The sequence below is a fragment of the Callorhinus ursinus genome, unplaced genomic scaffold, assembly GCF_003265705.2.
Source record: "Callorhinus ursinus isolate GAN/ISIS: 27379988/994484 unplaced genomic scaffold, GSC_fseal_2.0 scaffold1, whole genome shotgun sequence".
Lineage (NCBI taxonomy): Eukaryota > Metazoa > Chordata > Mammalia > Carnivora > Otariidae > Callorhinus > Callorhinus ursinus.
In genome coordinates this window covers 114961556-114974524 of record NW_027397063.1, presented here as the reverse complement: position 1 = coordinate 114974524, position 12969 = coordinate 114961556, and the positions used below count along the sequence as shown (strand labels likewise).

The 12969-nt window shown below is 40.9% G+C and overlaps 1 protein-coding gene across 3 annotated transcripts in view; it reads left to right on the top strand.

The window, feature by feature from the left end:
- IL20RB (interleukin 20 receptor subunit beta) overlaps positions 1-12969 on the top strand; it is a 50185-nt gene that overhangs the window by 4883 nt on the left and 32333 nt on the right. Inside the window, exon 2 of one of the 3 annotated variants that reach the window (XM_025881796.2) lies at positions 6330-6546. The exons of the other annotated variants lie outside the window; for them this stretch is intronic. Coding sequence (XP_025737581.1) covers positions 6432-6546 — 115 coding nt within the window. The 5' untranslated portion in view covers positions 6330-6431. The remainder of the gene's footprint in view (positions 1-6329; positions 6547-12969) is intronic. 3 annotated transcript variants of the gene reach the window in all.

Sequence of the window (12969 nt, the reverse complement as noted above, 5' to 3'; positions counted from 1 at the left end):
TGAGTGAAAATACAGCAACCGTAGCCATTTGAAAATTATAGTACAATCTTCACTATTGCAGAGCATTGTTTCTGGTTTTCAATTTTTTTTAATTGAATAAAATGACATTTAAGTATAGAATTTTTAACTCAAAGGGCTGTTCTGAATAGAGCTTGATTCTCCAGCTTAAGAGGAATTGTTGGGGGATGTCACATTGAAAAGAAATCAGTTCTAACTACAGGAAGAAACTTGACAAAGTTTTTAATTGATCACACCCAAAGGAAAGAATTGAGGTTAAGGAAGGTTAAATTCCTGGTTCTCTGCACTGGTGGCCAGACAATAAACTTAGGAAATTGAAAAGTATATTCAGAGGAGGTGAAAAAGGGCTACAAGAACCCTGAAAGCTAGAGCTTGAAAGTGGAAATTACATCTGGAGCAGACTCAGTGGAAGCAGGAGTTAGAAGAGTATAAGACAAGGGGAATACCCTGTGTTACTTCCAAAAACAAATGGAGGGGAGGGAGGGAGGAAGGAAGGAAAGAATGAAGGAAGGAAGAAAGGAAAGGAATATTTAGACTGGATTACAACTGTCAGATGTGCTAAAAACACAGGACACAATTTAGGAATCTTGGTAAAGGGAAGGGAATTCTGTGCTAAGTAGGGCAAGGAATGGTTATTGGAATGGAGTAATTGACCATGTAGTCCATGCCAGGGCACCAGGACCTATCCTGCAGTTGCACAAGCCTAAGAGTGGTGGCCCTACTGGTCCCCCCACCGCCCCTCGCCTTGCTTCAATTCTAGTCCCAGCCCTGCAGAGCTCAGAGGGCTTAGGAATCTCTTCTTTGATCATCAACCTCCTTATCCCTCCCCACTGCCTCTTTACCTTTCCATAAAAACCTTTTCTCTCCTTGCTTTTTCTTCCATAATTAAATATCAAATACTTAAGTGTCAAGTAGTGTAAAGGAAAAAAAATTCCCATTTCTAGACTGCACTTGCTTATAGTAGGAAATAGGTCCATTCTTCCAGCAGTTCATCTTCAGGCATAGATGATCCTTCAACTCTGGAAAGCAGTAGAAATTTACCTGAGAAGTGCAGGAAACAGGTTAGCGGATAGTTTGGTTTGAGCATGTTGCATGCAAGAGACCACAACCAGCTGATGAGGAGGTGTCGAAAGAAGTACCTCAGAGCCAGAAGAGGAAGGCAAGATCAGAGTGGGGGTGTCTAGGTAAGGGAAGGTGAGGCACAACCCTCCAGAAGTTCTCACCCAATGGCAGGCCCAAGCAGAGGTGATGATCTGAGTTCCTTGAGTCATGAAACAGTCCTGACAGGGACTGTCATTCAAAAGCTGTGGCAGGCAGGTAGCATTACCCCTCAGTGTCCCTTGAGATGTGCTGAGCCCAAGACGGAGGCTCTTTTTGCAGTGGCTTGTGAACTCAGTAGTACTGCCTTGTCAGCATGGCAGATGGGCATCTTGACAGGAACCTATGCCCAAATAGAGCTAATTATCCTAAGACCTGTTTCTGAAGAACAGAACCTAAGTTCTGTTGAACAACTCTCCTGCTTCCCCCACAGCATATGTAAATGAGTATTGTTCTGTCTGTCATTTTCTGTTTATGGACCTTTTCCTTTCCATCCTCAGTTTGTATTCCCTTTAACTTTTCAGTCCTTGAGCCTGGCTCATGCCACTGGCACAGTGGCTAAACTGAATGCATCTCTCCTACCGAAATCTATATTGGTAGATCCTTAGGATTCCATATTGAGATTTGTCTATTCCCCAAAACCTTTGCTAATCTCCGGGATCACTTACCCCACTGTGCTCCACAGACACATTGTGGGGCAGTAAGGTGAGTGTAAAGGACTTGGAGTTAGGCAAACCTTGGTTGGAATTCCTGTCTCCATCCCTGACTAGCTCTGTGATCTACAATAAATTTCTCTGAGCCCTGTGTCCTCATTTGAAAAGTTGGAAATCAAATCTTACCTTGTAAGTCTCTTGTATTGTATATTGTATCTTGTATATTATAATTATGGAAAACCTTTAGGGACAATTCCTGGCAGGCAATAGATACCCAGTACTCATTGACTTTTATTGTTAGCTTCTAACATGTGGAAATTGTGGGCAGAAATGGACTTAGGATAGAGGAATCAGGAAGCCAGGAGTGGGAGAAGAAAAGTAAAAGTGGGGACGGGTGTTAATGCCAGTATGTATGAAACACTCCCAAATTGGGGTGTGTCCAGACCCAAAGGCAAAGGGGGCCAGGATCGGAAGTTGGAGAGCAGTGAGAGACTGTGTACAAGCAGCTGGTGACCAGAGGTCAGGGCACAGATGTGGCCACTGACTCAGTGCTGGGATCAAGGAGAACATGCACCAAGTGTTCTTGACCATGATGTAGTAAAAAATATACAGGTAATATTTACTGTACACTTACTTTGCTAGATCCCATTCTAAGTATACCATCCTATTTACTCCTTACAACAGCCCTATGAATTAGGTACTATGGTCTCCAATTTACAGATGAAGACCCTAAAACAAAGTGTTTAAATGACTTTCCTAAAAAATACAACTAGTAATTGGCAGAGTCTAGATGCCAACCCAGACAGTTGTCTCCAGAGCCTTCTTTTAACTACCCTCTAATAGGTATCTTCAACTGGAAGACTTTCTTTGCTGATCCAAGGGTCAAACCATAAGATGGGGAGCCTGCAAAGGACCAGCCAAAGTGAATAATCCCCAATGTATGTATTGTTTTTTTTAAGATTTTATTTTTAAGTGATCTCTACACCCAGTGTGGAACTCGAACCCACAACCCTGAGATGAAGGGTTGCATGCTCCACTGACTGAGCCAGCCAGGGGCCCGTGTATTTATTGTTAACATTTTAAAAAGATTTTATTAATTTATTTGACAGATAGAGCAGGAACACAAGCAGGGAGGGCGGGGGAGGGAGAAGCAGGCTTCCCGCCCGAGCAGGGAGCCCAATGTGGGGCTCGATCCCAGAACCCTGGGATCATGACCTGAGCCATGATCTGAAGGCAGATGCTTAATGAACGACTGAGCCACCCAGGTGCCCCTATTGTTAACACTGTTAATATAACACATGGTTAATACAGCATTTGTGAAGACTACTGTGTTCCTGGCACTGGGCTAATTGTGTTCCCTGTATTCTTTAATCCCACAACTATTATGTAAGACATTATCTATTTTGTAAATGAAAAAATGAGGCTCATGGAGTTGCTTTCTTCCCATTCACATCAAAGGAGTACTACTTTTCCTATTCACTCCTCAACCTACAACTATCCCATGAGCCAAGCTCTCCACTGGAACTCTTCTGAGATTACAAATGGCCTTCCAGGGGCTAAATCCAGGGGACATTTTTCAGTGATCAACTCAATAACTCTTCTGCACTCTTCCTTGATGATTTCCCCATCCTTCCTCATTTCCAGGACCACAGTTTGCTCCAGGGCTACCTCTTTGACCTATTTTTTCTCTCTATATCTCCATATCTTTTTTCCTGTGCTGGTCCTTATATGTAGGTCTTCTCCAAGAGCACGTGCACGTGTCTCCTTAATCTGCATACTTTCCTTGCATGTTTTCACCCACTTCCTGGTCTCTGCTACCACTGGAATGCTGAAGGTAGGGGAAATGGTTCCATACCCTTGACACCCATAAGAGTTGAGACAAAGATCATTAACATACTAGAGACTGCTGCTGCCCATAGAAGCATGTCAAATTGAAGTGTATCAAGGTGAACACATGCAACCTTCTTCTGTACCACCCCCAACCCTACCTAGCCTGACCTCACCTTTCCCTCCTCCTTTCCATTATTTTTTTTTAAGATTTTATTTATTTATTTGACAGAGACACACAGCAAGAGAGGGAACACAAGCAAGGGGAGTGGGAGAGGGAGAAGCAGGCTTCCCGCGGAGCAGAGAGCCTGATGCGGGGCTCGATCCCAGGACCCTAGGATCATGACCTGAGCCGAAGGCAGACAACGACTGAGCCACCCAGGCACCCATCCTTTCCATTATTTTGATTGAGGTGCTGCCATCCACCCAGTTACTCAAACCTAGAACCTGAAAGTCATGTTTTCCTCCTCCACCCTCCTAATCCACTCTATATCTAAGAACTATCAATTCTACATCCTTCATCTTTTGAATTTAGTCACTTCTCTCTACAGACCTGGGAAAGCCTAGTGGAAGCCAACAGTATCTCTCACCTCACTGACCAACAGTTTATTCCTTGCCCTCCTCCCTCCAGTTTTGTCCTTCCCACTGTTTTCTCCACTCAAGTCATAAATTTTTTAAACCTCCAGTGCAGGGAATAACATGATGAGATTTGAGGTTTTAACCCCTCCTTTGACCTTCATTGCTCTCAGGATAAACTTTAACGTCCTCAACAAAGCTTTCAAAGCTGCCTGGAATCCTGGATCTGTCTGCCTTTGAGCCTCATTTCTTACCACCCAGTCTTGCTCTTCAGTTGAACGAAACTTCTTGTGGTTTCCTAAGTACACCATGCCTGGCTAATTTTTTTCAGCATTTAACACTCAGGTTAAAAGTCACCTCTTTCAGGAAGCCTTCTCTAATCCTCCAGGCTAGGTTAGGTATTTCTGCTTAATGCTCCTATATTTCTTTGTGGATATTTCTATCATTTTATCTTCAGTATTGATTTATGATTATACCCATACCTATATTCACCACCAGTTGAAAAGTTATTGGTTTAGGGCAGGGTCTATTGAATTCCCAGATTCTAGTACACAGTAGGCCCTTAGTGAATATTTGTTGAATGAATAAATAACTTTCCCAAAGGTTATAATGCAAATAAATTCTGAAACTGGAACCAAAATCTGTGGCACTCTAAAACCCATGTTCTCCCACTAATGCACCCCACTAATGCTTACATCAAACAGTACAAAAAGATATGCAGCACCCAAAAGAATTGAAAGTAGAGTCTTGAAGAGTTGTTTGTACACCCATGTTCATAGCAGCATTATTCGCAATAGCTAAAAAGTGGAAGCAACTCAAATGTCCATTGACGGATGAATGAATGGATAAGCAAAATGTACATACAATGGAATATTATTTAGCTTTAGAAAGGAAGGAAATTCTGTAATATGCTACAACGTGGTTGAATCTTGAGGACATTATGCTAAACGAAATAAATCAGTCATAGAAAAAGACAAGTAATTGCATGATTCCATTTATATGAGATACTTAGTGTAGTCAAAATCATAAAGGCAGAGAGTATAATGGTGGTTGCCAGGGGCTAAGGGGAGGGGAGAACGGGGAGTTACTGTTTAATTGGTATAGAGTTTCAGTTTTACCAGATGAAAAGATTTATAGGACAGATGGTGGTGATGGTTGCACAACAATTTGAATATATTAATACCACTTAAAAATGGTTAAGAAGGAAGTCAGAAAGACAAATACCATATGATTTCACTCATACGTGGAATTTAAGAAAAAAAACAGTTGAACATAGGGGAAGGGAAGGAAAAATAAAATAAGATGAAAACAGAAAGGGAAGCAAACCATAAGAGACTCTTAACTCTAGGAAATAAACTGAGGGTCGCTGGAGGGGGGATGGGTGGGGGATGGGGTAACTGGGTGATGGATATTAAGGAGGGCACTTGAAGTAATGAGCACTGGGTGTTATATGCAACTGATGAATCACTAAATTCTACCTCTGAAACTAATAATACAGCGTATGTTAATTAAATTGAATTTAAATAAATTTTTTTAAATAGTTAAGACGGTAAATTTTATGTTATGTGTATTTTGCCAAAATAAAAAACAAATTTCAAAAAAAGCCCCCAAACAAAGATATACTGCAAGGAGTCTTGGTCCCATTTTTCTCCTCCATCTTGCTGATTCCCACTCTCTCTGCTCCAAGGTAACCAATCTTGTTAGTTTCTGTATCTCCTTCCAGGTTTTCTTTTTGCAAATATAAACAAATATAAAGCTATAATATTCACCTTCTGACTTTTCAAAAGATATTCAAAAAATTTTTTTTAACTTCTTTACTTTTTCTGGAGTATGTAGCAAAGGGAGCTAGTAAGTACCCAGTTTGAATGAACTGACAAGATGGAGACTTGGAAGATGATGGATAGCTATTTGAGGAGAGGGGAAAATAATGCTTGCTCACCACCAGTGAAGATTCTAGGGACATCCAGGGTCCCCCAGGACAGAGCCTTGGTCAGTTATCTCTCCTAGGCAGATTCTCAAGCTCCTCAGAGTTACCCTTTCCCTGGAACTCTCCTAGGCCACTCCCTCTGATGCAATATCTGGGTTTGGACAGAAAGGAGGGAGCTGTCTGGGCTGGTTCCTCTTTTCTGAGCTGTCTGGGCTGGCTCCTCTTTCTAGAACAATTCAGTCTTCAGGGCAACTCAGACCTCAGCTCCAACATCTGCATTCTGAAGCAAGGATGGCTGAGATGGACAGAATGCTTCATTCTGGAAGGAAACAATGTTCCAGGTCGAGCTGAATCTGCCAAACACAGACCCTCTCTGTGGTTTAGAAGAAATCTTGACAAGTCTTATCATGTGGTTTTTCTACGCCTTGATACCTTGTTTGCTCATAGGTAAGTATGAATTAGAATATAGCCAATAGCTTGGGATTCAAATATAGGTTAAGAAGGTGAAAAATACTTTTAGCAGAGTTTGGAGTTTCAATATATGTGTAGAACATCTTATGTCTGTTTTTAAGAAGGTTTCTCACATCTTAAACCTTCATCCCCACTCACAAAGCAAAAGCCTGCCTTCTGTTTGGAAATCTCTTTCCTAATGATCACAGAACAATTTGGAAAGATAAAGTATCAAAACAGATAGTCTAAAGATTAGCAGAGCTCCATGCATTTTATTATTTATCTCATCTGGTTTTAAAATACAACATGGTTATCTTGGTTTTTCTGTGTGTGCCTTGGAGATGTTAACTGTAAGGACAGGTTAAAGTAAAATAAAGATTCTAACAAAATATACATGAATAAAAAGGCTTAATTTGCAACCTTAATATTGGGTATAAGACTTATAAAAATTGGATTTCTCCTGGTCACTGCAGAAAAAGTAGCGGTTAGGTACTCCATAACATTTTTTTTAAGATTTTATTTATTTATTCATGAGAGACAGAGAAAAGCAGAGGCAGAGGGAGAAGCAGGCTCCGCACTGAGCAGGGAGCCCGTTGCGGAACTCGATCCCAGGATCCCGGGATCATGACCCAAGCCCAAAGCAGACGCTCAACCATCTGAGCCACCCAGGCGCCCCGGTATTCCATAGCATTTTAAAAAATTTGGTTTGGGACATTTTCCCTACCAGTAAGATTACATAATTTTCTCTGCTCCATTCCTGGCTGCGTGTACCTACATGCTTTGTTGTTCCAAAATTGAAGCTCCTTAGTCTTTGATGTTTCTTCGTGTCAAAACACTTTCAAGAGAAATTTCTAATTTTAATGCTCCAAGTTACTGGGCACTTTGCAGTGTTGGTGGGAGCCTTGAGTACTTTCTGTCTTCTCTTTTTTCTTTCTTTCTTTCTTTCTTTCTTTCTTTCTTTCTTTCTTTCTTTCTTTCTTGCTTTCTTGCTTTCTTGCTTTCTTGCTTTCTTGCTTTCTTTCTTTCTTTCTTTCTTTCAACACTGAGGACTAATTGTTTTAGTTTAAATCAGGCAACAATTAGTCTAAAGCGATTTGCAAATGTTTAGAATTGGCTTTAACATCAAATTTATAGTGTCCCTTCCTAGCTCAAAAACTTTGCAGCTCCCAATTGCTCAGCACATGGCGTTCAAGTCCGCTGTTTGTTTCATGACCCAGCCTATTCAGGCCTCAACCCTATTCCCCACTGTTCTTTGACAACAAATAGGAACCACAGGTAGCTACTGTCTTCACAATTGACCTGTAACACCCTCATTTCCTCCTCCCAGCTTTTATGATTGTTATTTCCTACCAAAGCACCATCTCCAGTTCCTTTCTCCATCTCAAGCCCATACTCCCATCATCATTCCCTCTTCCTTTAGACTCTTCCCAGACTTCTCTCTCCTTTGACCCTTGACCCCACATACTCTGCTTAGGTGGGTTACTTCTGTTTCCTGCACTGGCCTGAGGGAAGGCCTGGACATCTTTTCTGGTGTCCTCACAGTTCCTAGCATAGGCTAATCATGTTGGTTATTTGGTTAGTTAGCTGACTGACTATTGGTGAAACAAGTTGCTGGATAAACACACCCCCCACTAAGCCAGAGGGAGAATATGGGGAGGCTAAATGAGAAAGGGAAGGCTCAACATTTTTTTCCCAGATTCTTTTTCTTATATTGAGGTGTAATTGACATATAACATTATATTACTTTCAGGTATACACCATAATGATTTGGTATTTGTATATATTGCAAAATGATGACCATAATAAATCTAGTTAACATCCATCACCATACATAGTTATGTAACCGAACCAGTGTGAGTTGGCTCCTTGATGAGTCAGAAACTGCACCAAATTAATTTGTTGCACAAAGAAAACTTTTATTTGCAGCAAATAAGGAGATCATAGAGAACGGCTTCCAAAGTGGTAACTCCCCCAGGGTGAATGGGTTCTTTTTGTTTAGAGTTAGAATGGATATTTTAGATAGGAAAGCCCTGTCATGGTATATAGAGGTGGGCATAAGGTTGCACATGCGCCTTAAGGAAACATGCCTAGGCACACACTGTATGTTATATAAATGAGGCAAGTGCTCCTTCTTGGGCAGAGATTTTAGTATTACAATGAAGTAAAGGTAATTGCCGGTCATTCCAGAGGTCACTCCATGGTCCATCTGCGTAGGCACTAGCCTGGGGTTTAGCTCAAACAGTCTGGGTGGTGTGGGGCAGTGGAAGGTGTTGCCAGGGCAGTCGCCATCCCCCGGGTGTGGTTTTGGGTTTCATCTGCCTGAGTTAAGAGGTAAGCCAGAAAGAGAGCTTAAGGAAAAATATAAGACGAAGGTTAGTGGGTATAAGCAGGTGGGTAGTAAATGGCAGGTCTTGGAGTCTAGCTGGTGACAGTTATACATTTTTTTTCTTGTGATGCAATACAGTACTATTTAAATACTTCAAAATATGCAATACAGTATTATTTAGTCACCATGCTGTACATTACATCCCCAGGACTTAACCGATTTCACTTAAAACTGGAAATTTTTACATTTTGACTCCCTTCACCCAATTTTAGATTTGACATTTTCTTCAGTGAGGCAGTCCAGTCTTTTAAGCCTTTCCTGAAACTCCTGTTTCAAACAGACCTGGAAATGAGTGTGCTCTTCTGCCACCTATAAACCTATCCAAAAAAACCAAAAACAAAACCAGGAGTGGAAACCACAAGGATGTCAGAGCCAGAGAGACCTGTGTGAGTTTTGACTCCATCGCTTGCTAAGTCAGTGACTGTATCATACAACTTCATTTTCCTCATCAGTGAAATGGTTAAAAAAAAAAGCCACCTTGAAATTGGGAGGTGTTTTAATTAAATGAGATGATGCAAACAAAAACACTCCGAAGATGTCATTGTGTGCCACGCCCCCCATGTTAATTATTATTATCTGTGGGTTACGTAAACAGATGGTGTTCTCAGCAAATAATTGCTTTGGCTGAGGTTGCCTTTGTGCAATTTTGACCATTTCCTCTGGATGGTGTAGGTGATTGCAATGAATTCTGCAAATTCTAAATGAACTTCTGTTAGTTACTCTAGATCCCTGGACAGATGGGTAGAAGTTCTTGCTCACCTTTATAGAATTTGCCTTGCCCTGTCCCTTCCAAATGATAGTGTGTGATTCAGGGAACTGATCCCTGCTACCACCACCACCACTCCCACTACGACTATTTCTACTACTGCTACTACAGACAACATCAATAACAATAGCAGCAACAACAATCACAGTGGCCATTTCTGAGCTCACACTGTGCTCTAGTTTAGCAAAAATGTTCTCTTGACTTCTCACAATCCTGCAAAGTACGTGGTATTATCCCCATTTTACGTACTATGAAACAGAGATTCAGAGAGGTTCAGTAATTTGCCCAAATATATACATCTAGTAAGTGGGAGAATTGAGATTTGACTCTGGTTTGGCTGGTTCCAGAGCCTGTGCCCTCTGTATCTCTCTGCAGAAGAAGCTGAGACACTGAAGCAGGCTAGGAAAGGGGAGGACAGGTGAAGTACAGGGAATAAAGATGCTGCTACCTTTTTTAAGCATTTGCTATAAGGGCTATTGGAAGTAGAAGTGGCAGAAGGGGACCCAAATGAAGGAGTTGATAGTAGACCCAGTGGGAGGAAGCCAGCATTGGCATCATTCTAGGGAGGAGATACAAGGATTTCTGTCTGGAAAATTTGGCCAAGGGCTTTGAGGTGGGTAGCCTTTACTTAGCAGCAAAACTGTCTAATGTAAGATAGGGGATTAGGAAAAAGGAAGTCAGGCTGAGGCTAAATTCACTAAGGGGGTCAAGACCTGATTCACTTAGTTTTTCATTCATTTGGCATTTCTGGTACCTTCTATGTGCTGGGTTCTGGGCTAGGGGCTGATTATAGAAGAACAAATTGGAGTCCCTTGTCTTCAGGGAACATAGAGCCTGCTGGGAAATACATTTAAGTCTTTGACATTTGGGAACTTAACATTATAGTTTCAGCTATTCTTTGACAATGAGAGGGAAGGTGTGCATTAGTGGTACTCAGTCTCAAATGCACATTGTAATAACCTGGGGAGCTTTTAAAACTATGAATGCCTGGATTTCACAACCAGAGATTCTGACTTCATTAATCTGGGGTGCTTCCTGGGCATTGGAATTTTTCAAAACTCCTGGCTGGGGCTCCTTAGAGAAGTGGTTTATTCCAGGACTGGGCAGAGAAAATACAGGACAAGTCTGGGCATTTGTGGTAAGTAAGAAAGTACTCAAAAAAGGATGGACTCCTAAATGAAATGAGTATCCTGGATTGGATCCTGGATTGGAAAAAAGAACATTAGTGGAAAAACAGACAAAATTCAAATAAGCATAGAGTTTGGTTAATGGTAATGTACCAATGTTGGTTTCTTAGTTTTGACAAATACATCATGGTTATGTAAGATGTTAGTATTAGGGGAAGCTGGGTGAAGGATATGTAGAAACTCTGTGTGTACTATTGAAGTTTTTTCTGTAAATCTAAAATTATTCCAAAAATAAAAATTCTATTAATAAAAATAACATGAAAAAAGAGATTGAGAAGTGGGAGTAAATAAAAAGGACACAAGAACCAATCTGAGCACCTGGGTGGCTCAGTCCATTAAGCATCTGCCTTCGGCTCAGGTCATGATCCCAGGGTCCTGGGATAGAGTTCCATATCAGGTTTCCTGCTCAGCCGGTAGCCTGCCTCTCCCTCTCCCTCTGCCACTCCCCCTGCTTGTGCTCTCTCTCTGTCCAATAAATAAATAAAACCTTAAAACAAAACAAAACAAACAAAACAACAATCTGAAAGAGCTCCCAATGGCCAAAGATGGAATAATTTGAGTAACAAAGTAACAATAGAATAAAATAAATATTCATGACCCCATACTAATATAAGTAGTTGAATGAATGAATGAATCAATGAATGAGTGAATAAATAGTGGAGAAGGAACAGCTCTTCCTTACAGAACTCCAATTAATAAATAATAAATCATGGTTAATTAGAACATCACAGCAATAATTGTTGCAAATAATAGCCACTAGTAAGTGCTAAAATTAATGGATAAAAGTTTGAGAAGCAGAATATTCACACAGTGTCAAAGTATGTCCCCTAAGTTATTTATTAATTATAAAGGGGGAAAATGGTACCTTTATAGTAGAGACACCACCTTAACCAAGTGATCAAGGTTAACATCACCTGCAATAAGACACTAACATCTTGTACTCCCTGTGAATACATGCCAAAAATGTATTACCTCAGTCAAATTATGGGAAAATATCAGACAAACTCAAACTGAGGAATATTCTACAAAACAACTGACTACTACTGTTTTTAAAATTAACATATAATGTATTATTTGTTTCAGGGGTTCAGGCCTGTGATTCATCAGTCTTATATAATACCCAGTGCTCATTATATCATGTGCCTTCCCCAATGTCCATCACCCAGTTACCCCATCCCCCTACCCTCCTCCAGTCCAGCAACCTTCAGTTTGTTTCCTGAGATTAAGAGTCTCTTATGGTTTGTCTCCCTCTCTGATTTTGTCTTGTTTTATTTTTTCCTCTCTTCCCCTATGATCCTCCCATGAGTGAGATCATATGATAATTGTCTTTATCTAACTGATTTATTTCACTTAGCATAATACCCTCTAGTTCCATCCATGTTGTTGCAAATGGTGAGATTTCATTTTTGATGGCAGCATAATATTCCATTGTGTGTGTGTGTGTGTGTGTGTGTGTGTGTGTGTGTGTGTGTGTCTGTGTGTGTGTATCTTCTTTATCCACTCATCTGTTAATGGACATCTGGGCTCTTTCCACAGTTTGGCTATTGTGGACATTGCTGCTATAAACATTGGGGTACACATGCCCCTTTGGATCACAACATTTGTATCTTTGGGGTAAATACCCAGTAGTGCAATTGCTGGGTTGTAGGGTAGCTCTACTTTCAACTTTTTGAGGAACCTCCATACTGTTTTCCAGAGTGGCTGCACCAGTTTGCATTCCCACCAACAGTGTAGGAGGGTTCCCCTTTCTCTGCCTCCTCACGAACATCTGTCAGTTCCTGACTTGCTAATTTTACCCATTCTGACTGGTGTGAGGTGGTACCTCATTGTGGTTTTGATTTGGATTTCCCTGATGCCGAGCAATGTTGAGCACTTTTTCATGTGTCTGTTGGCTATTTGGAAGTCTTCTTTGCAGAAATGTCTTTTCATGTCATCTTGACTGGATTATTTGTTCTTTGGGTGTTGAGTTTGATAAGTTCTTTATAGATTTTGGATACTAGCCCTTTATCTGATATGTCATTTGCAAATATCTTTTCCCATTCTGTCAGTTGTCTTTTGGTTTTGTTGACTGTTTCCTTTGC